The sequence below is a fragment of the Mytilus edulis genome, chromosome 4, assembly GCF_963676685.1.
Source record: "Mytilus edulis chromosome 4, xbMytEdul2.2, whole genome shotgun sequence".
Classification (NCBI taxonomy): Eukaryota; Metazoa; Mollusca; class Bivalvia; order Mytilida; family Mytilidae; genus Mytilus; species Mytilus edulis.
This window is the reverse complement of record NC_092347.1, coordinates 64,382,026-64,408,076: the sequence shown is the minus strand read 5'-3', so window position 1 is coordinate 64,408,076 and position 26,051 is coordinate 64,382,026. Positions and strand designations below refer to the sequence as shown.

The 26,051-nt window shown below is 32.0% G+C and overlaps 1 protein-coding gene across 3 annotated transcripts; it reads right to left on the bottom strand.

The window, feature by feature from the left end:
* Positions 1–1,763: 1,763 nt before the first annotated feature.
* On the bottom strand, positions 1,764–24,163 carry LOC139520215 (stress response protein NhaX-like). Of its 3 annotated transcripts, none has more exons than XM_071312684.1 (4): positions 24,044–24,163; positions 6,037–6,117; positions 3,263–3,369; positions 1,764–2,245 (listed from the first exon to the last, which is right to left on the bottom strand). In XM_071312684.1, exons 1-4 carry the CDS (start codon positions 24,108–24,110, stop codon positions 2,048–2,050), a joined length of 453 nt encoding a protein of 150 aa, XP_071168785.1. In that variant the 5' UTR covers positions 24,111–24,163; the 3' UTR covers positions 1,764–2,047. The 3 variants fall into 3 exon arrangements, with proteins under 3 accessions (XP_071168785.1, XP_071168786.1, XP_071168784.1); XM_071312685.1 differs by lacking the exon at positions 24,044–24,163 and adding an exon at positions 10,263–10,284; XM_071312683.1 differs by lacking the exon at positions 24,044–24,163 and adding an exon at positions 9,345–9,616.
* Positions 24,164–26,051: the final 1,888 nt, after the last annotated feature.

Below are 26,051 nucleotides of genomic sequence, written 5' to 3'. Positions count from 1 at the left end.
GAGAAAGTTAAATAGAACTATTTTTGTCAAAGTTTTATTCTGAAGCGTTGACTTTTACAGCCAAAATAGGTCAAAATAGTAGATTTTGAATTTTTTTTACAAAATCGGCCAAATTTCAACCAAATTTTGGACCAGGAAACATGGAGCGCAGGCGTCGACATACTAAATATTCAAGGTAGACAGGTAAAATGTATTAACACACATTTTTTTTAAAGATCCTTGCTGTCGACGAATGCGCTCTATGGTTCCTGTCCAATAATCGAGTGAAATTCACCTGTTTTTATTGACTTTTTCAAGGAAAATCAAAATAAGTACTATTTGTGACGTCATAAATAAAACACAGGAAGGTAAATTTTCAACAAAACCTTTCAGGTCAGGTAAGCAAAAAATGAAAAGTTGAAAACAAAATGAGAAAAAGTGTTTACTTTGTTGATTAGTTAACCGCATGAATTGAAATAAATTAATAAGAATTGGATTTGATTCCACTAGAGACTCCATAGCAAGTTATAAACTGTCCCGACATGAAACATTTAAAACAATTCAAACGATAAAACTAACGACTTGATTTATATAATATCTGTAAACAGAAAAAAAATGCAGGAATACAGCAAAAAACAACCAATGAATTAGTCATCTGACTTGGAACAGACACATACAGAAACTCAAAGTGGCTGGGTTAAGCATTTTTCTGGCGCTGAAGTCTCCACCTTACATATGATAGTGGTGAAACAGAAAAGCATAAAACAACAATCCATTGAAAGAGGCTTGACTGATCAAAGCGACAAAAACAACTGAACTTACAAAGGACTTGAGACAGAAAGTACACGTACGGATATGAGAGTACACGCAGTTACTGAAGCAAGTTCTAAGCCAACAACTACTAACAACTAACTGTGGCTTTTGTGAAGTATATAATATTCCGGAGCAAGTTGATTATAATTATATTAAAACTGATGTGAGGCAGCGTCTCCAGGACCAGTTTATTCAAAAATGGTTCTCTGATATAAATAACTCATCAAGGGGGGAATTTTATTTACACTTCAAAGAAGAGTTTTGCTTAGAACCATATCTGTTAAAATTGAGGCGGGGTCATATAGTTAATATATGTAAACTAAGGGTATGTAATACAAAGTTTCCCATTGAAACAGGAAGATGGAGAAATGTACCACGAAATGAGAGACTTTGTCCACTTTGTAAAGCTGGTCTTGGGGATGTGTACCACTATATATGTATATGTACCAATTGTGAAGTTAAAGATTTAAGGGTGAAGTTCATACCTCTATATTATTCAAAATATCCAAATGTTAAAAAAGTACTGGGTATGCTTAAATATTGTAATAATAATGTGCTGTCTAAGCTGTCAATTTTTATTCAAAAGGTAGAAAAGATGCTTGTCTGATTTAAAAATGTAATAAACAAAGATTTATTTCTGAAGATGTATAATATAAAAATGTATACTGAATGTATTATGAAATATGTTGTGATTTATATTGTGTATAATATGCTCCTGTTACGCAGTCTTCTGCGGCTGAGTTTTTTTTAATAAACTATGAACAAAATATCCTGTTTTTAAGAATAAAATAAATAAGTGCACATGCCAAAAATAGAGTTAGTGTAAAGACGTCATCAAAATTCAGAAAAAAAACATGACCTTGTGCAATGCAAAAATATTTTTGACAGAATGTAGTACTGTGAATGATAATTGCTTTAAAGGTATAATTAGGTACATGTATGATTATAATATATTTGATAAATATATTTGATTTTGATTTGTAAATTTTAATTTATTGATAACAAAATCAAAGTTTGTACTGATATATACAGCATTCCAGGATTTTATTACAGTGTTTTAAAAAAAGAAAACCTTTTTCGAACAAGTTTATTTATAAGATCGATAAGTTTACACCGAGTCTTATCTTTTTCGGGTCTCACAATTTTGATCACATTTGGAATCCGAATGCTAACAATATAAAAAAGCAGCAACTGGTCAATTCCCGAACGAAAACCTATAAGGTTACGTTACAATCCATACTGCCAATAATATTTCTCAACTTGGCATCTTGCAAACAACAATCGGGATATGCGCATGGTGTAACAGGTAACTGCTGACGCTGCCCAATAATGTTTTCCGCAGCTTTCCCAACCCACGTGATCCAGTCACGATAAAACTAGCTTTAAGTTCCTTGGCTTTGTCAAGAATTGCTGGGCCCGGTTCTCCAAATGCTCTGACAATTTCCCCTTTTATCTGAAACATAAACAATGCAATTAACAATTTTTGCAATATTTAGTCCAATCTACTGAAATCCCAATCTCGCATCGCTCCCGTTTTCTGGTATGTCGTGTGGTCCATACTCCATGCGAAAACGGGAGCGATGCTAGTTCGTTTTCTAATTAGATTTTGTTTAGTTGGGTGATGGCGGTACATATTGAGATGTGCATAAGTGTCCAATATGTCGGCTTATTCATGTTTTCCTCTTTTTACAAATTACAAATATTGCATACGTTATGTAGTCGTGTTTTAGAATTTGGATAAACATCAAGGTTACACGACAAGATACACGCGAACATTTGATCGGAAACATCACTATCTATGTTTTATGATCGCTTCCACATATTTCTGGTGAATATTTCAGAATTTGTAAAAGGTAGATAAATGCCTTAGTACTTGTGTTGCAATGATATTCATTATCACTGAAGCATTTGATTGTGTAATCAAGTCATACAGATGCTTCTTTATATCGTAAACAGTTGTGTTTCATCCGATTATCATCTCTTGAGCATGTTATTGTTAAAGCGATGTTCATATCAAATGTATCTAGTATCTTTTATTTACAGATTTATATGACACAGCGAATAAGATATACAAACATATAATAAAACAGTATATTAAAATCGAAGCGATATAAAATATACTTTTCAGAGTACTTTGAGTCAATCAGGTTTTTCCAATGAAGAAACGCACAACTAAAACATAAAGTGAAGGGATCATAACGTTGAATTAAATTAATTATACGTATATAAGGGCCAGGATGGAGAATCCTTTATTACTGCTTTCTTTAATTTTATACCATTTTCTCTTGTTTTTGAACTTTTTGACCACTTTTCTCTATTCTTTATATTTTAGAACCTCATTTTCTTTATTCTTTATTTTTTTGTGTTCATATTTCTGTATTCTTTATATTTTTTGCCCACTATTCTCTATTCTATCAGCCCGAATCAACACCCTCATAATCTGTATTGGATCGAGCAATAATTACAGTACCTTACACTCATCCATACACGTCTTTACACGACTGATCTTCTCACTTATTTTTTGTTCCTCTGCTTCTATTAGTGCTTTTACTAAAGATTTGTCCAATGGCCCAATTGCTAGAAAGACAAATATAAATACTGATGACGAATTATTTGTAACAGTATTTACACCTTGCAAGACTTGAATTGATATTGCTGAAATTGAAATTTTATTATCTTTTCGAATACCCATTCATTGTTTGGCATTTCGTCATGATCACTGGCACGTTTCACTTAACATTTTAACCACAGGTTCATATTACTAAATTTTAATAAGTCATATCGGATAAAACTTTATGTCACTTGTGCAGGTTCGGCAGGTCTTAAAAATTTTCAGGTCCGACATTGTTTCTTTGCTTCCATCCTTTTACACCGATTGTTCTTGATGATGACCGTGGCGCTTAAAATCTTTTATATACGAAACGTTCGCCTGTCGTGCACAATCGTTACTTCTGGTATCTACATCTTAAATTAACTAGCCAATGGTTTACAATCCTGTCCCCTCCTCTGCAGGAGATAAGAGTACTGGGTCGTAATCCTTGGCAAGCGAATATGGGTAACTATGATGAGTTTATATATATATTGTCGTATCTTGCTTTCTGTTAAAACTTTTAAAGTGAAATAATTGTATCAAGCTGATTAATCGGTTTAAATTTATCCTCAAAGAGGTTTGTTGTTTTTTTCCTTAAAAAAATATTCCTATCCTCAATTTGATAAAAAAAAAATTGTGGTCAAGCAAATTACTTTCTGTTTATCGCAAATATTGTGTTAGTCTACAATAGAACTAGTATTTAGGGCTATGTGTAATTTTGCATGATTGCCTTAAAAAGGTCATCTAATACAGACTTTTTTCACGTTTTACTTTACTATAATACCAATGATAATTATATTGGAAAATTTTATTAATAGATGACAATTAAAATATATAATTATCAAAGTCCGAAAGAAGATTTGATATTTTTGTCCGATCATACTTGCTTCAATTAAGACTTATATAGCTTCGACGTTTTCACAAAAATAATTAAAAAAAACTATTTCAAATGAGTAAAATGTGAGTGTCTACAACGATTGTTATGTCAAAGTTAGGTATATTTAGAAAAAAAGAAGATGTGGTATGATTCATTGCCAATGAGTTGCTTTTCACCGTTTTCTGATTTTGACTTTGTGAGAGGAAAAAAAGCAGAGAACTTATTTGCATCTGAAAACACATACATATGATAATATAAGACATGGTTACACAAATTGTGTAGGTTGGTGTTTTGTTTTGATAGATAAACACGAAACACTTTTTTTCAATATACTCTTAGCTTATTATCGACTACAATAACAAAAGATGTTTCTTCTTGATTACAACAAACTTAAAATGTCTTTTATTTCTTGTTTTCAGAACGGTTACTTATGCCTTCAAATGAATTTACACACGATCATGTAGTCGCATTCTACGCCTATTTATCTAAAGATGAACCAAGTCCTAGCGTTCACCATATCCTTATATACGATGTCACAAAGACTAATTCTGGAAATGGTTACAATGCAGTGACGGGGATCTTTACCGCACCCACAGCTAGGATATATGTGGTCAAATGGTTTACTCGCATGTACGATGCTAAACATTCAACCGAACTTTTGGTTAATAATGATGTTTTGGGGACCAGCTTCCTTCGAATATACCACGATCATGATGTTTCCGAAAGTGGAACCGTTGTCACGCAAATCAACAAAGGAGATTCTGTCTTTGTACGCACTCATTCTACGTTAGCTGAAAGTGGTACTACTTATAGTGCGCAATATGACCGTTTATCATTTGCAGGCTGGATCCTACACTAAATTTACAATTGAAAATACAGTTCACAAATTTTCATTGAACAACGATTTTTAAATACGTTACACGGATATATAAATAAAAAATGGTTTGACATGAAAGACAATAACAAATGTTACAAGTTTTCTGCACCAGATGCGCATTTCGAAAATCAACATCTCTCCAGTGATGTTCGAGGCCAAAATATTTTAAAATTCAAAGGTCATTAAAAAGGACGGAGAGTAATAAACCAAAAAGACAAAAAAGTATAGCCAAAACCAGGCAAGGAATCAGAGAATTGAATGAGGGAAATACATTCCTTGTGTGTATCCCTTATGCAACAACCACCAGGATTTTACATTTGCTAGTGGGAAACACATTAGATACTCTTCATGGATGTTGTTGTCTCGTCGTAATGAAAAGTGTTCTCAGTTAACAAGAGGATGTCCAAAGGTTACATTATTTAATAGGACTATTTGTAGATATTTGTTTGAACTCCTTTAAAAAGACCAAACAAAAACATATCTATCCCGCATTTTAATTGATCGATTGATTGATTAAGATTTAACGCCTTGGTTAATTCAAATATGATGAGTTTTGTAACATGCCAGAAATTTAATTTTTAAGACAATACAACATTGATTTTAGATTATTATTCTATTTTTCTGATAAATAAAATGATTTCACTTTTGTCAATATTTCTTTTTACAGTTCAGAACAATGCCATTTTAATGTAACAAAAACGTTCTAAATGATTTTTTCAGCTAACAAACAATATCAATTGCCATCAAAGTATAGAATCACAAGTATTGTTCTATGAAAAAATTCTCGAAGATTGTGTTTTTTTCTCTCCCCGTCTTTCACAGTCTTGCTCGAACGGTGTCTTGTGATAAAAACATTTATCAATCAATCCCTTTTGCATATTAAAAAGCGTACACACTCACCATTGAATGCAACATCTGTCCTTTCGCCGACCAAAACAGCAACGACGTGATGATTTGATTCCATTAATTCTTCTGAATATTCTATAAAGAAAATTAAAATAATATGAATTTCTTTGCTGAATTATACTTAAAGTCTACTTTACATTTTCATGGCTTGCCGAACTTTAGCGTCTTAGTGTCATAGATCTCCTCATCTTTTCATATTTTCAAAGGGCAAGGAGGCCTTTTCACAAGTACAAAAAAATGGTCTTTGGTGGAGAGCTGTCTCAAGAGCAACCATATAACACATTTCCTTATTTTTTTTATAATTAAACCTTATCTACTTGGTTTTTATAGTGTAAAAGTCTTTCGACTTATTATTTTTCATTCATAAGTAAGGAGATTTGGTGATATTGCAAATGAAACAACTATCCAGCAGGGTGGATTTAAGCATTTTTAATGGGTAATCGCGTCTTCTATGAGAAAAACAAATGCCGTAAATTCAGCTATAAAAGTCTCCGACCCGAAAAATGTGAAACAATTTACAGTAGAAAACTAACGGCCTAATTACAAAAAGACAAATGACAGACATGAACCAACGACAACCATGTTTGTGAATGCTCTACCCCCTTCTCCCACCTGAATATAGGACAGTCATATTACAGCATAACATAAAAGGAAACTGTAAAACAAGTTGCTAATTGCATAATTCAATAGATCGGAACGAAACACAAGGGAAACAAATATTACAAAAACAATAGACACAAAGCTCCGACATAAGAGTCCTTGCAGTTACTGGTTCAAAACTAATTACAAATGATAAATAAATCATGTTCTCTCAGATTAAAGTATCATATAACCATGACGTAGCTTCGTATTTCTATCTACTAATTTATTTCATGTATTTTAATTTTAGTATATCAATAAAATATATCATTTGTATGTAGAATATTGTATACGAAGCTGAAACCGTTACAAAATCTATTTTTTTCAACAAACTGTGAATTACGACTCTTTCATTATTCAATACAAACTAAAGCGGCTAATTAGTTGGCTAATGACGAACCTGCTGTTTGTTGCAATTGCCAAAATTCCAACATAATTAAAACGCAGTATAAATATGCTTAAAATTTCCATATGGATGCCATAGATTGAAGAAGGAATTTGAGAAGAAACAGTCGTTTTCAATTATTTCTCGTAAATATATATTTCAATAGTTACAACATATTACTTCAAAATACAAAGAAAAGAAAGCCGTACATCTTAAATACCATTAAAAAAATGGAAACTTTGTCATAAATCCAATGCATCCGAAGCGCTTTTCTGGATTTATCTTTATAAGGAGCACTCATAATCGAATATCTGTAAACCTAGGATGAACTATAATAAACATAATCAAGTCCATAATCAAATGGCAAAATCAAATGCTCAAACTCATCAAACGAATGGATAACAACTGTCATAATTAGGCATTTTCTTAATATGTAGAGCAATGTGGATTGAACCTGGTTTTATAGCTAACTAAACCACTCACTTGTATGACAGTCGTATCAAATTCCATTATATTGACAACGATGAGTGAACAAAACAAACAGACATAATAGGTAAAAATGTCAATAATACAGCAGTCAACATTGTGCTATAATCCTAATCACTAAAAAAAACATACAAACATGTTACAAAGAAGCACAAAATGGCATAAAGACAAGAATACATAAATTAAGGTTGTACCCAACACCTTGACTAAAATTTATTTGGCACGTTTAATTTTCATAAAATTTTGACAAAATATTTACTTTTGACCCTTTGAAAATATAAAAATTTCAGAAAACTTGAACCAATCGCTTTCTTGGGGAAAAAATGGTTGGATAGATAGCAGTTTGACAAACACCAATTTTCATCATTGAGAAGCTTAATATTTCCTTAAAAATACAACGTTATTAAAACGTTTAGCTGATTTTACAGAGTTATCTCCCTGTAGTGTTAAGTACCACCTTAACTATAGTACAATAACACAAGGACGGTAAATCTAAGTTATAACTATTTTCACACTTTTTTAGTTATGCGTTATTTCATGTCGTTTTACGACTTGGCACTAGGACCTTAATCACATGTTATCGGCCATCCACCAAATCAAATGGGCATTCGAGAACACTTTTTTTTTAAACCGAAATCGTTTCCTTACCAATTTGCCGAAAACATCGAAAACCTTGTTAATCATTCAACCCAGAAATAGATAGATCAAGTTCAAATCTAAATGGTGGAAATGCTCTTGTCATTGTAAGAGTCATATCCTGTAGTAGAATAAAAATTCAATTATTACGTGACAAAAAGCCACACATTTCGATATCTGTGTCAAAGTTCTCAGATGACCCGATTTTTTTTAGAATTAAACCTCGTAAGCGAATTATCTCACATTCGGTATAAGTTTTAGCATATTTATTTATAGTAGATTGGGAAACAATTTATTGCAACTTATATTAATCCCTCTCCACTTTGCAGGTGCGAGTGCTGCCTTGTAGTGGCATTAGCCTGCTCTTTTTCGAAATCTACAAGGGTGTCTTTTACGCACAAGAGATCAATGCACTCTCGTAACAAGGGTCAGCCATTTATCGTCCCCCTCCGACGGACTATCATCGTTCCTTTAGACCATACTCACAAATGATGTCAAGGGAGAGCCGAACATTTGACACATTCCACACACCGCACATTCCGTACAAGTAATAAACTTGCAATATATGGCTTAAGTGTTCAGAAAGTACTGGATCTGCGTTTGCTTTAAAACTCATATAGGAATTTCCATATTTTTTTAACTGTCTGTTGTTAATATATCAAAACCGATAACAGACAAATACGGGCTTTAATGAATAAATGTTCAGCATGCACAGAAATACACCAGTGTCCGAAAATCTGCTAAAGCACTCGAACCACATGTTTAACCACTTCATAAACCAGAAACAGATAAATTCTTATCAAGGACTGGTCCGAGTCTGACAGCCCTTTCGAGACTTGTGACAAAAAATAGTTTTAAAAAGATCATCACAAGTCATGGTAATCTAGGACTAAGACATGAAAACTACAAAAGTAAGGCGACAAAAAACATGTTTTAAACTAAACAGTAGAGCGGAAAGACATAGAATTGTTTAAGAACATCTAGTTACTTCTATTTATCATACAAAACTCACAATGGAAATATTGAACTAAAATTTAAGAAAACAATGTCCTTGTTAATGACATTAATGTTTGACAATAATATTTGCAAGTTAAACTATAAAAGAAACGACATAGCTCAAGATGAAATTCGGAATGCCAATATAACATATACTTACTTTTAATCGCGAATAGAGAAACATCGCTACCATCCACACTTAGAATTACAACTGAAATCTTTCGATCTTCCATGTTTAATGAGTAAATTTAAAGATATAATCCCTATAATCACACTGTATACGTTTGAATAATATTAGATATAATGGCTACTGTTTCATTTAGTCATTTAAATATTTAAAGAGAACAATTAGTAAATACCGTATCTGATGAACATAGTTTTATCATCTTTGAAACCAGAGCACACAAAACTTTTTACAATTCAGGTTCAAAAAGTGACCCCTCTCAATATTCATTGACGTCACACGTCAGATTGGTATTTTGATTGCAAAAACACGCCTTGAAACTAATCTTTATTTTGTACATGTTACGTGTTAGACTGGAGTTAATAATATTTTGTTCTTTACAGAATTCATCATATAAAAGAGAAATTCTAATATTTATAACATATAGAATATCGATAATAAATATATGAAATTAATCTAACTGTCATTTCAGTTAATGACTTTCTTTGAACAGAGATACCTAATTTTACCACTATCAAAATTCCCTCGACCAATGATGATTATATGCCATGTATATATAAATGCCCCGTTATGAAAGAAGTAAATCAACACTAGTATTGGATTTCTGAGGGGGAAAACAATAAAAACAAACAATATGAAAAGATTCAAAGACCCTAAAGACATTGAATTCATTAATACAACGAAAAACCTGAGTACGAACTTTTCTGCCATATTGATTCTCTGTTTTAGGACATTACATAACAAGTAAAAATAAAAGAAAAAATAGTCCAAGGAGGAAATATTGACCGTTATCCTTACCCCTATCAATTGCCATAATAGTAGTTTACCATCCTTTCATCATTATGAGAATTATTGACGAATAAGTAGAAAGTAAAATAAAAAAAAAATACTGACCTTCGAGTAAAATTCAAAACGGAAAGTCCATAGTCAAATGGTAAAATCAAAAGCTCAAACACATCAAACAAATGGATAACAAGTCGACTGTCATATTCCTGACTTGGTACTCGCATTTTCTAATGTAGAAAATGATGGATTGAACCTTGTTTTATAGCTAGCTAAACCTCTCACTTGTATGACAGTTTCATCAAATTCCATTATGTTGACAACGATGCGTGAACAAAACAACAGACATAATAGGTAAAAATGTCAAAAATACAGCATTCAACATTGTGTTATAATGTTAATCGCTAACAAAAACAAAACAAAACAAACATATGTTGGGAGCAATAACCACGAGTTCAATAACATTGATATGAACAACCACTTTACCGACAATTCAGGTACAAAGAGTCACATTTGATACCATTTTAAATATTTGTATGAGACATATCGATGCGAAAATTGTTTTTGACGTATTTTAAAAGTGTAAAGCATTGCCTTGTAAGAGCAGAAAATGAATAATATTCCACAATTAAAACAGGATGAAAATAAATTTGTTGCAAGAGAACAAAACCAGGAACAATTGTGTACAAACTTTTAAATAATTTATCGTGCAGTGCAAAACAAAACCGCATTCGTACCAACAAATGAAAAATATATTCAATCTGTAAAACATTTCCCTCCCTTTTCCTGAATATTGAATCCCATGAATGAAAACGTTTAAAGGCCTACAATAATTACGAAAGACGATAATCTGATTCAAAGGGCACGAGGACACTTTAATATCGTAAAGCATTTGTTATAGACAATCAATACATATGTGAAAAATCACAACCTGCACTTTCTCAATAATATTTTTGTATTTTGATGAATGACTAGTGGGATAAATTACATAAAAATTATAGAAACCACCATTAATTAACTAAAAAAAATAGAAAATGTTATATAAGGAGATCTTGAATTTAGGTTGACAGACATAACATTTTGTTTTCAAAAACTACTATATTTGAAAATTCACTATTAAAAAACCAATTATTTTACAGCGTAGTGACTACTTTCATCTCTCTGTTTGCTATATCAGGCATGAAATATGAAGAAAAAGTTAGGAGGTATCATGAGACAAAATTGTAATTAATACACATTGTCAATACTAGGGAATGAGATCAGGGGAGGAAAAGTGTGTTCCTGTTTCTGATTGGTAAACATCAACTTTATCAAGGGGTGACTCATTTGACTCCTTGTTATTGGAGTTCTTTCTGTTCAATCGAATTCTTGGCGGTCATTTGACTGTTGTTGTCTATTTATTATCGTTTGTTTTGCCCTGAAGTTGTCATTTTTTAGTTCCTAGTGTGGACAGTATGTTTATTGTTATTTTTTGTAACTTTTCCAAATGCATTCATTCACGTTTTATGCCTCAAATAGCAAGTAGGGGGATGAAATTACAAAAGTTGTAAAAAAAAAAATGGGTCATGAATTTAAAACATGTTAAAGTACAGTAGTGATTTGGTCCAGCTGAAAAGTTTAAAAATTAGCACTTCGGAAGATGTCAAAAGATTTCAAGACCCCCTTAATATGAAATTGTCCATATTTTGAGTATTTAAAGTAGTACAACACACTATAATATATTATTGAAAAAGCGCAGGTGGGATTTTTTTTAATTTTCATTTATTGTCTAAAAGAAATGCACTACGAAATACTGTGTTCTCGGACCATATGATTTTGATTGCATCTTGTAACTTACATTCCATATTTCCATTTAATACATTATACAACAGGTCAATTTCATAATGCCAAATTAAACTCGAGCATTTACATATCTTATATTTCCTGTATTAAGCAAAATATCATATCACCTTGTTCAATGGTTCGTGACTGATTCATTACAAAATGGCATGAGATGACTATAAATAATTGAAAAGGAAAGCAAAGACATTTTTCCTTCTGATGTTTTCTATTCAGTAATCAATATTGCCTAGAATACTAAATTCCAATAAATGTAATCTTCTGCGCTATGTAAACTCTATGTACAAAGAAGTACATGAATCGTTAATTTAACATTTTAACAATACAAATAAGGTATCTAAGAAGTCATTTTAATAAATATCTGAATCTGCATGAACCTTCAACTTTTAGTTTTCAATATCTAACAAGCAGACAAATCGGTCTAAGGTCAACTGCCGGAGGTAGTTGAATCATAAGTTTCTTTGTAGTTTCAATATTTATGAACGGACATTTTTTTTTTAAATCATGTCAATACCGAAATACAAAAGTACTGAGATCATGATACCCTCAGAGACTGGTAGTCCATAGTGCTTTCAAAAATGAAAACAACACATTAAATGAGTGCATGCATCCGTAGCACTTTTCTGCGTGTAAAACATAGAGCATATGTTTCTGATAGAACTAAATAGCACTCACTCACTCACACGTTACAACCAACCTATCAATCAAACTGGCGACCACATAGGAAGTCATCTTGTTCAGTAGTGCATGAGTAAAGTGTAAAGGAAAAAATTGAGAAGAACTGATATAAAAGTTAGTTGCTATGTAGCATCACTTCTAGAATGGAAAGATTTGAATCCAACAATTTATTAAAAACTTGTAAATAACATTACAACGTTCTCAACAAATAAGTCGGTACATATAACCAATTCCCTTGGAAACCCAAAATATGATCCTACGAAATGTACCAAAAAAGTTATACTGAACAATCGTAGGTCTTTGTTTGATCCTTTGTAATTGCAATATAAGTAAGCGCATTATTTATTCTTCCTATAACTCGACGCCCAAATTTCATAAGAGTCTGAATTTTTTTTTTATATTGCTGGTTCTGTGAATTGTTCAACGAAACCTCTTTTCAAAGTATAAACAACTGTTTTGTCAGCAATCAAAAATGACCTTCTGAGTAACTGTGAAATTACCTAGTCTGGAAGCGGTGTGAATAAGATGTGGTGCTAAACAAGGCATAATATTTGTAAGAATACAAACAACATAGACCTTTCTTTTTCGTGTTATACAAATAAAGTCAACAGTAGTATACTGCTGGTCAATATTGATAATTCGATTAAGCAAAATCAAATGCGGATAACAAACTTAATCCGGAGGAAATACATCATCTATCACAGGAAAACAACAGAACAACACAACCACTGAACTGCAACAAAAGTAAACCCCAACATATATATAAAAATGGATTGTAGATAACAACTGACATATTCCTGACTTGGTACAGAACATTGCAAGAACATATGGTGTGTTGAACAATTGGTATTGCTGCTCAATCTTCCCGGGTATATGGCAATGTTACAAATACCAAAATTGACTTCTGTACGCTTTACACAGATTTTTCTCATTCTAATATAAAAGACAATTTTTTAAAATGGTCAACTTTGTTTCATTAAAAAGAATATCCAATAAAGATGTTTTAGAAAAAAGGGTGAACCATATCTTGTAACTAAACTCTCTCTGTTTCAAAGAAAACGTCTCAGTGACACTTGCATCATCAATGTCCTTGATTTATTTTTTTCGACAGCATATTTGATATCTTTAAAGGGCATATTTTCCCCAAACAGAAAACAGTTTTTTTCTTTGGGAAAACTATGACCCACTTAATGTTGTCTTGTTTCTTAATTCATAAGAGGCATATTTCAAATAGAAACTTCTGGGGATGAATGAAAAATCCTAGCACTAACCTTTATCATTACGCACCGCCATATAGCTATGTAGTCCTCTCATTAAACAATTCGAAGTTTTGTGACTTTGTTGAACTTATCCATCCCATCGAACGACAAAGAATGAATACCGATTAACCAAGAGATCCAAGCGGTAAAGATAAAGGCATGATCCCTTCTTATTGGCGACAATACTAGTTGGTAGACCTTAAGTAATATCTTTGTCACAGATGACAACGGATAGGTTCCAATTGTCGCAATCGCAAAATATTCCTACCAAATAACCGTTTTGTTTCATGTGTAGTGTTTTTGTAGTCGTTAAACTTTACGTCGTATTTTTTATTCATGTTTTCTCTTCTTTCTTTTATTTTTTTTCTAAATTTTGAATTTAGCTTTGTTATCTTCTGGTTTTTTTTTATCTTTACAGCTAGGCAATGGCATTCTTTCTTTTTTAAACATATACAAGTATTGACATATCACTGTGATGAAAATGAACAACCCCATCATCGTAAAAAGCGTGTATACTATTAGCATTTCTTACGGACCAACCATCAACGACAAATGTTATGTAGGAATTGAAATATTTCATGCATATCATTAAGGGATTTATTCTTTCGTGGGTTTTTTCTCTTCAATATATATAATCTTGAAAACAACACACAAAACTTTGTATAGTAAATTTATTTTATGTATATACATATTTTACAGCTATTAAGTGATATGAACAATATTTCAAATGTATCTTTTGTCGCACTGAGCCTATAAATAAACTCATCATAGATACCAGGACTAAATTTTATATATACGCCAGACGCGCGTTTCGTCTATAAAAGACTCATCGGTGACGCTCGAATCCAAAAAAGTTAAAAAGGCCAAAAAAAGTACGAAGTTGAAGAGCATTGAGGACCAAAATTCCTAAATATTTTGCCAAATACAGCTAAGGTAATCTATGCCCGAGGTAGAAAAGCCTTAGTTTTTCAAAAAATTCAAAATTTTGTAAACAGTTAATTTATAAATATAACAATATCAATGATAATTCATGTCGGCACAACATAAGATATAAGATATACGTGTATTATTATACTATCAAATACTTTTTACTGCGTCCCATAATGTTATCGCCCTTTAAATTATGCGGCAGTATTCAATAGTTTGATGATAAATTTATAATTAAGTTATGTATTTGAACCAGGTTCATTAACAAACAACCTTTCAAATTGCAGATGTTTGATTAGAATTATGTAATAATAAATTGTATATGTGCATGCTATGAAATTCTATTGACTAATATTGTATCTTAGGAGAAGACGATCTCAGTTGGACTGTACTTGTGTCTTATTCTTTTTGTGATTGTTTGCAAATAAAATATCTTGCAACTAAACTAACAATCCAAAGGAATAAGAAGCTTTTGTCTATGTTCCTTTCAACAGTACGAAAATTCATCTAATCGCATTAGGAAAACAATTAAGCAGCCCATGAGATTATTCATTTTAATTTATACCATTTTTTTAATGAGTGTCTTTAAATGCCTATTACATGTCTAAACTATAAAGTGCTAGAAGAAAATTACGTCATCACATATCGCTAAAGTACATACAGGTTCAAATACAAGAAGGGTTGCAAGGTATGCTATTTTATTGTGTTATCTAAGATAAGCACGTACATACTTCAAATCATCAAGTGTATACAAAATATGTCAACGATTTCGACAAATGAACAATCTTTAAAATATAAAATGGTTCGTAATGTATACTATATGTGTTCAACTATATTAATTTGCTGTCAAAAATGAATCAATTCGCGATTGCAAAAGGTATACTTATGGCGCAAATAGTTATCAAATGTACCAGGCTTGTGCACGTTAAACTATTATTTCTTGTCGTATCAGATTAAGTGCAAGATGGCTTCTTAATAGACATTTCATATTGTCTACTTATAATTGAAAAATAAAATGAAGGCATTTGTCTTTTCATTCATTTATGAGTAGATTTTGATTACTTCTATTCAGAAATCATTGTTGTCTCTACGTAGTTCAATAAACTGTATTGAAAATTGCTGTGTATAGTTTATGGGCAATAATATAAAATTGTTTTCATTTTCATACCTGTTTATATTTGTTCTTTCAAAAATATCGCTACTTTTTCGATAGGTTTGAAATAATCAAAACCTTGTTTCATTTTTTTTTTTAATTATGAATACAGTTATTGATTTTCAACGAATTTGGTGTACCCTTAACTAAATATGATCTATGAATTAACTAAAATAATACAACTTGCTACGATAATAATGCCCTAGAAAAAAGAACAGTATATTATTCAGATCCTATTCAACAACATTTCATGAGGAGCAATCATCAATGCAAATAACAGATACTTTGGTTTCTACATGTAGTGTAACTGATCAAATGCATACACTTTTTTCATTCAAATCATAAATTTGCTCATCGTTTCAATATGTGACAAACTTTGCAGATATGACACACTTAATCTTGTAAAAATTCCAGTCAACAAATACAAGAACAATAAGTAGTTTAACAATAAAGTGATATGCTCTGTATTACACTTCTATTTTCATAGTTGCATTAATACAGATCATTGGGTCGATTATGGTAAATTAATAGAAAATATATCTCTATTAATGACCCTAATTTAGCCTTTCAATTGTTTAGATTTGAGCGCCAACGATAAGATTTATGTTTCATGTTGCACGTGTCTGTTGGGCTTAATTTTAGGCCTTATATATTTGTCGAGTTTTTGTTACATGGAACAAATAAGTATTTTTCGTACAACCGATTGTGTCCTATTCCGTTGTGTGACATTTTATTAAGTGTTTATTCAAATGACAAGTGATGCATGAATTGCAGGAGACGCTTAACCTGTTGACAAAAGCAGTCATGCTCCTTTTAGAATCATGCGATTTTCTAAGTTCTTGATTGTAACCTTGTGTTGACTACAGGGTTGGCGATACCCTTGTTGACAAACGGTCCACCAGCAGTAGTAACGACTACGTGATAGTAATAACATTAAAGTTATCCAAAAATATGCACCAAGTGCGTATTTCAGCAATAAATGTCTCTTTAGTGATCCTACCAAAATCTATACATTAAAATCTGTATATGTAAATATAGTAAACAGGTAAACAGGTTTACCTAGTATATCCGTGTCTATGATACATGTATGTTAAGACAGTTTTATATTGCCTAACTCATTTCTGAAATTATGTAAGAAGCAACAGTTAACCCGTGTACAAATTCCTTACATCAATTAAAATGATATAAATCAAGGTTTAAAAAACGATGGCATGTAACTAATCCCTTCATGTAACATGTATAACGTTTTCTGGGTCCTATAACTATACATCAATAATAGAGTGGGTCGTCTCCTTTAACCCTTACAGATCGAATTATTAAAAACGTAGACGGTTTCTGGGTCCTATCTTATTCATTTTACAAGTAGACTGTTTTCCAATGTCTTTCTAAGTCAATTCAACAAGAAGCCAGTTTTCTTCAATCCTATCATAATCTATTAAAAGGTATACTGTTTCGTTTGATGCTACATACCTTTAGTTCTATTTTTGACCTAGTCACATCAGTTCATCCAAACAATGCAAACCTTATAAAAATTTTTGCATCAATGTTATATAAACCGGTATGTAATAGAAAATGATAAAAATACCGAACTCTAAGGAAAATTCAAAATGGTAAGCGTCTTATCAAATGGGGAAAAAAAGCTCAACCACATCAAACGAATGGCAAACAACTGCCACATTCAAAACTTGTTACGAGCATTTCCTTATGTAAAAAATGGTGAAAATAGTGAGTAATTAAGAACCAATAATTAAAACCCAGTTAAAATTTTGCATTTGAGTGTTCTTTAAATTTTTAATTTAATTTAATTTTATAACATATTAGTCATACCCGTAGCCAGGGGGGTCGGGGGGGGGGGGGTCGGATGACCCCCCTTGAAAACAAATAAGCACTGTTAAAGTCAACGTTCTGTTCGAATTGTGACTGTTAAAGTTGAGTTCGTGAGTCCAAATAACCCCCCTTTGGAAATTCCTGGCTACGGGCCTGTTAGTAATACATTGATTGATTGTTTATCTTTAGTCGTAGCCGTATTGGGCACGGCTTTTTTGGAACTTTTGGTCCACAATGCTCTTCAACTTTGTACTTGTTTTGGCATTCGAACTATTTTCATCTGAGCGTCACCGGTTAGTCTTGTGTGGACGAAACGCGCGTCTGGCGTATTAAATTTTAAACCTGGTACCTTTTGTTAGCTATTATTCGTATGTTTCTCTGTCCTATATGTTCTCCAATTTATTTGTATTGTAGTCCTGTCATGTAATGTTGTCATTTTTATGTTATATTAAACATTGCCATAAAAGCGGAAGGTTTGGCATGCCACAAAACAAGGTTCAACCCACCATTTTTTTCTTAAAATATCCTGTACCAAGTCAGGTAAATGGCCATTGTTATATTATAGTTCGTTTCTGTGTGTATTACATTTTAATGTTGTGTTTCTGTTGTGTAGAAGTTCTTCTCTTATATTTGATGTGCTTCCCTCAGTTTTAGTTTGTAACCCGCATTTGTTTTTTTTTCTCAATCGATTTATGAATTTCGAACAGCGGTATACTATTGTTGCCTTTAATTAGCCTTACTATTCGTTATATCGTGGCGGCCAATTTGGATGGTGGTCAATCATCACTGGGGTAAAGCTGATGACCGTAACTGCATTCACGGTCATCCCAAGATGTCGGATGAAAAATTAGGTCAGTTTCTGTATTGTCTGTTAAAGTGTTTCTATATCATTTTCTTTACAAATCATACATTGAAACGATGTAAATTTATAAAAGAATCACTCGAAAATCACTAATTACTTCCGAGAAATATGCATGAAACGGGAAATTCGATTTGAAAAAATCGTTAAGATGACCGTAAATCATAATCAAAATATTTTCAAGATGACCGTAACATAAAACAAGGATGACCGTGATTGGTAAAAAGATGACCGTAACTTGTAAAGGATGACCGTAATTTGTAAAGACTGACTGTAATTTATATAGGACGACCGTAACTTTTATAGGATGACCATCAATTCTAAGTATTGTATTCAAAGCTTTTTTGTTGAGTTTGTCGATCTCAATAAGGGCTCGGTTAGCGGATATAAATATGTTTCATAAATTTCTTTTTAACCGGATTTTTGTGACAAAAATGTCGGTTATTGATTTGGGGATGTACGGCGGGCGGGCTGGCGGGCTGGCGGGCGGGCGGGCGGGCAGCAATCAAATGTTGTCCGTGCATTAACTCATGAACCGTTCAACCAAAGCTTTTAAAATTTTAATATGTTGTTACTAACAACTAAATGAAGGTCAAGTTCAATAATGGCGATTTTAACTTTTACCGTTCAGGAGTCATGGTTCTTGAAAGATTGAAAAATGGAGTTTCCAGTCGTGTCCGTGCATTTACTCATGCACTGTTCTACCTAAGCTTCCCAAATTTTAATATGTTGTTACTGATGACAAAATGGAGGTCAAGTTCAATAATGACGATTTTGACTTTTACAGTTCAGGAGTTATGGTTCTTGAAAGATTGTGAAATGGCGTTTCCATTCACGTTGTTGCATTTACTCATGAACCATTCAATCTAAGCTTTTCAAATTTTAAGATGTTGATACTGATGACAAAATGGAGGTCAAATTTGATATTGACGATTTTCACTTTCACCATTCATCAGTAATGGTTCTTGTGATATTGCCAGGACCACAAATAAATATTAATAAATCCGGTTTGCTGTCGTTGTGACAGCCTTTTGTTTTGAACTATAATATAATTGGCCATATTTAGGATTTATAACAATGATAGTAAATTGCATATTTCTCGTAAACAATGAAATATTTATTGATATCGACGTTAAAATTTTAACACAAATTGACAGCGATACGACGAAAATTTGAAGAAACATGAATGTGTCCCTAGTACACGGATGCCTCATCTACACTATCATTTTCTATGTTTAGTGGACTATGAAAATGGGATAAAACTGTAATTTGGCTTTAGAATTAAAAAGATCATACCATAGGTAAAATGTGTACTAAGTTTCAATTTTATTTAACTTGAAGCTGGACAAACGGACAAACAAACAGACGAACGGACGAACGTACGCACAGACCAGAAAAACAGAATGCCAATAAATGGAGCATTAAAAACATTAATAATACATAAGAATATTTGGTAATCGAGCCCATGTGTATGGTTCCAGATGAAGCAGATTAAAATCTTAATTTGTCTTGATATATGCAGGCGGAAACACTTTTGAAATAGAACAAAAGAATCGAAGCTCTGTGTTTATCGAGAAAGCGATAAATGTTAACTGTAATGTTTGATATAGTAACAAAATTTTAAAAAGTTAATAGAAACAAATAAAACGACAATTTTCTTATTTTAAAAACACCATTTGCATAAGTTTTCAATGTATCTATTACATAGTAATGCAAAACAATAAGATATAAAGTCGACGATATAAAGTCGACGACATGGTTCTTATCGGGGACTTTTATAGCTGACTATGCGGTATGGGCTTTGCTCATTGTTGAAGGCCTTACGGTTACCTATAGTTGTTAATGTTTGTGTCATTTTGGTCTTTTCTGGATAGTTGTCTCATTGGTAATAATACCACATCTTCTTTTTTATATATAGTATCTAAAGTTGGATGTAGAAAATGCATAACCTCCGATTTTTTTTACATATTAATCTTTTAGTTAAGAAATTTTCGTGTCTGCCCTTCCATTATGTGAATCAAGAAAAAATTCCCCAAAACAGGTAACGATTGTATCGATAAGAGAAAAATCGAGTGCACCTTTTTATGTTAGGGCATGTTTGGGGTGTATATTTTGTCTTTAAAACGTACAAAGCAAGAGTATTTTATATAGCATCTCGCTTCAGATTCTATCATTATTATATATCAAAGCTACAGGTTGACTTTATAACGTAAAAAAATGACAGTACGAAAAGATGAAATATATGGGTCAAGTGAGATACCTATCTAATGAATCACAAAAACAGAGAAGGTGTGTTCGAATAGCTATTTTTTCTAAAAGTACTTGACGACAGTCTTTTAATTTGGATGATGAAAATGGATATCTTCGAAAAAAATATGATTTTCTTGTGTGTGATAACTAGGGTTTATAATCTTCAACCACTGAAAATGTTTAGTCTGCCCTTCCACGAAATATTTAATTAGAACTATTTCAAATGCTTAAGAATTTTCAAAAATTCCATCTGACATCCGAACAGACAATATTTTTAAGTTGAATCAATGCAGACAAGATCATTAACTAATGCTCATTAGCTAGTAGATACATTTGTCTTTTAAAATATAACTGACATATAACGATCGATCGTAATTGTGCTATGTGGATAAATTTATCAGTTTTCAAGAGCAAAATTGGCAGAGCGTCATCCCTACAATGGCTTCCATTTCTACGATTGTGGGCATGAACTGGCGTAATGGGGAGATAATTTTGAAGAAGTAGAATCCTGACTGTATGAATAACATTTCTGTATATATACAAATTGACAACGTTCCACCTTGTGATACGCTTTTCGTACAATACTATTTTAAGGATCTACTTTGCTGGAGCTCACCTTCACTAGTTTATTCGAATGATATTTTCAAAATGTTTCTGTTATTTTATTTGCACGACAAAATGAAAGACGATATAATATCAATGGGTGTACATGCAATTTTTTGGCATTTTTAAAAATGTGTATTTATTATATGTCATTAAAAGGAATCAAAGAAACAAACACAAATCTTTTGTCGAGCAGTTGAAGGCTGTGCACCCCATTTTTTTTTATTATGCTTGTAAGGTGTCATTTTATCGGGCTTTTGTAGCATGTTTTCCCTTCCTGTTCATTTGCATGTCTTTTGGCAATCATTTCATACAAAAAGATAGTTGTATAATTACGGATATTTCTTAGAATTGAGGGTCATCCTTTAAAAGTTACGGTCATCATTTACAAATTACGGTCATCTTAAAAGCAGTTACGGTCAGCCTTGTTATGAATCGCTGATTCTGTTACGGTCATCTCAATTGTGATTTACGGTCATCTTGGCGATTTTTTCAAATCGAATTTCCCATTTCATGCACATTTCTCAGAAGTAATTAGTGATTTCCGAGTGATTCTTTTATAAATTTACATCGTTTCAATGTATGATTTGTAAAGAAAATGATATAGAAACACTTTAACAGACAATACAGAAACTGACCTAATTTTTCATCCGACATCTTGGGATGACCGTGAATGCAGTTACGGTCATCAGCTTTACCCCAGTGAATCATAGCCAATTCAGATCGAGACGAACACACCTAGCACTTATAACTACGTGTTTCAGATCAGAACAAATGCAGGTGTCCTTGAATACTTTTTAGGTACACTAAACTCAATATATCAACAAATAAAGATATTCATATCTTATTGACGAAATATTCATCCATCCATTTGAAATATAGAATAAATAACAATGTCATTTTAAAATCAAATGATATACATGTCTTGTGTAATTTAAGAAACCAATGAGAAAGCCGATATGGCAATACTGAACATAGAACAATTGTAACTGATAATTTTGTTCATGCTTCAGCAATGTGTAAATATCTGCTTGTATATATGAATATAATTGTTTTACTTCAGGTTGCACTTTACTATTAAAATATGCATTCCGAATATCCATTTAAGGTCGCAAACCTTTGGTTAAATAAACAATTAAAACATGTATTTTGTAATTACAGCAAGCGTGTATCTTACTTTACAGTTTTACAGTATGTGCTTAATTGATAATGTGCCTTGCTATATTTTCGTCTAACTTTGAACTTTATTAAAAAAAAATATCTTCAATAATAAAAAAAAATATTAGTATCATATTATGATAATGCATCATATAAAGCCTATTTGGCTGGCTGAATCTCACTTGACTTGTGTATTTCAATATAATGGTTTGTTATAATTTGGGTTGCACTTTAATATTTAAATATTCATTCATTATTCATTCAGTCAAAATGATGTGCACATTTTAGTCCAAATTAAGCCTTATTTCATATAAAGGGAAGAATATGTGATTTCATAATTTTCCTTCATTTTGAATGTTCATGGTAACTAGGAAATCAAGAATAATAAGCAGGGGTGATTTATTAGAAACATGCATGAAAGCAGTTTCCGTTGGTCCTAACTTATCAATCATTTAAGGTCAGACGTTTTCCTTAGCACTTTCTTATCAACTTATCAGTTGTCTTGTTCCTTCCTTATTTATGTAACATGCAGACAGTTTCCTTAGTTCTATTAGATATCCGTAACATGCGATGTTTTTGACATTACATACTATATATTTATTTACTTTCGAGCACTATGAATTTCGTTCTTCTTTCGTCTAACGTAATTGTTAGAAGTGAATTTATGTTGTATCATATCTTTATATTAAAAGAAGAATGTGAAATATGGATTGCATTAGGGTTACAATTCATTCGGTGCATATTCATTACAAATTACTTAAAATGTCAGTTAAATTATAATCAACATCTGTAAATGAACGTCTATAAAAGAAATTGACAGCTAATAATTAGTTTCTTTTTTGCAAATTGAAACGGAACAAAACAACTACTGATTGATTGTGTCTGGTTCGTAAGGAAAAGATACAACAATAACGAAGATTTTAGTGCAATAACAAAATGCAAACGTTTGAATTACGCACTTCAAATGTGTCTGTACATATGAGAAGGACTGGTAGCTCAAGAGGGTATCATTCATCAATTTATCATGAAGTTTCGAAATTTTACCTAATTCCTTACCCAATTCTTTACGTATTATTCTCTTTTTTAATTACCAATGATAAAATTGGTACATGTAAATTTATCAAACAAAGTTGAATTCGCAATGTGTTCACTTATTTTGGGCACTTCAGTAGAGCAATCGGGGATTTTTCGGTTTTGTCCTAAATGTTTCATTGAATCTTTCCATCTTTCCAGATGAAATTGAATCAAAAATAAGTTTACTATGATCTCTAAACCTTTCTATAAAGTTTCGGAAATAAAAAAGACATACTTTCATATTAATTTTGAAATAAAAACTTACGTTGCAATGCATTAAGACAGCATTTGCTTCCATCGACTGCAATTACTATATTTTGCTTTGTGTCCATTTTATACAAAGAGAAATGAACATAAAAACTTTTAAAGTCAACATGCCAGAGGAGTAGCTCTATTTCAAATTAGTAATTTCTAACCTTATCACATTTCGTTTATTTTCTTTGGTTCATAAAACTTTTTATAAATTACTGAACTACTACTTTTAAATAAGTCGTTAAATTCCATAACAATGGTATCACTTAGTTCTAATAATGTTACGTTTAACAATCATTATGGTATATCGTAGAACAAAGTGGTTTCAACCTGCGTCGTCAACTTCGAAAAAAGCTATTGACTGTCCAATAGGCCTTGGGCAGAAAACTTAATTTGTCAATGTTTTCTTTGCTTCTATGAACGGGACTGATTTTATATTAGATCTGCAGCTTGATAATATCGAGTTCCACTGTATATCGGCACCGCAGAACTTCTTGTTTGCGGATAGTTTGAAATTTCCATTCATTATACGCAGACCAAAATGACATATATAAATAATCCAATGCACTCTTGGTCGTCAAAATAGATTCCTATGTCAGAACAATGGGAAAACTGTCTATCGTCTGAGAGAAGAAACTGCATGGTTAGAATTACATTTCCAATCATAATAAACAAATGTATATGTCACATATTCAAAACATCTTATAGGATATTCACTTAAAAATATAGAAATTCGGTTCCCATTGAAGATTTATTGCAGGTATCGTATTTTATACCAAGGTTCTTAATTTCATGAAGTTTTTTCTGGGCGATAAATTTCGGAAATATTCTGAGCACAGAATTCCGAAATAACGCAGGCATAAATGGACAATCAAATTTAGTGGACGAGTGGTCTAAGAACTTTTTCTACTTATCACTAGCCTGCCAACACGGATGTGATTTTGAGCCCGCATGTGGCGTACGCGCTCGACTCTAATCTTATTAAGCTTAGATTGTCCGTTCGTCGATGCCGAAGGTCTGTACGTGTTTTCTCTCTGTAAATTCCAGCTTTCACCAACTATAAAAAAAACTTAACGCCACAAAAAGACCAATAGTGCTTAAAATGACGTAAGTTAGTAATATACCAAAATCAATCCATAATTCCAATCGCCGTGTATTTATATGTTTACTTTGTAGTGTTCTTTTTACTCTTTTCTTTTTCCGTACCTTTTTACAGTGAAATCTTAGAATACCATGATTGTACAATGTTCACTAATATCATAACAAGTCTACGTTGCTTGCACGAAAGGATATTCTAGTATATGTTCCGGACCATATGAGTATTTGGACCATACGCGTATTGTCATGACCCTATACGTATACTCATATGGTCCGACCGTACTCGTATGGTCGGACCATATGAGTATAATACTCATTTGGTTATTAACGGGCCGTCACATATGAGTATTTTGACCATATATTTTTTTTTATTACATTTAAAAGTTTCAATAATACAAAAACTTTATCTAAAAACAATTATGGTTTACTAACATGACAGTGTATTATTTTTATAATTCAAATACTACGTAAAAATTAAACATTGATGCCATAGTTAGTTTTCATCTCTAATTACATTGAATTTCTTGTATGTAGGCTTGGGATGACATTTACTTCCACACGGTATCATAGCTTTTTTGCATTTGCAAGTCTTGGTTGTGCACGATCCTTTACATCTACACCTTTTGTTTGCGAGTGAAAAGCTGAAAAGCTAGCCTTTTTGTAGCTGCGTACAGTGATATCGAGGTCTTGGGCCATTCCGATATGTCTACGGTATTTTTAAAAAGCTATAGATCTCAAATATCGTTACATGACTGCAATACGCCATATTCACAAGACAAATTAAATAAACTATGTTACTTCCCAGTGCCTTCAAATCTTGTGTAACAGTTCAAGAAATTTTTATTTGTTAAGTCACTCGTAATTAAAAAAAAAATCGGCAATAACCATCGGTTCTGACAATCGATATAAAATGTGTTTATCAT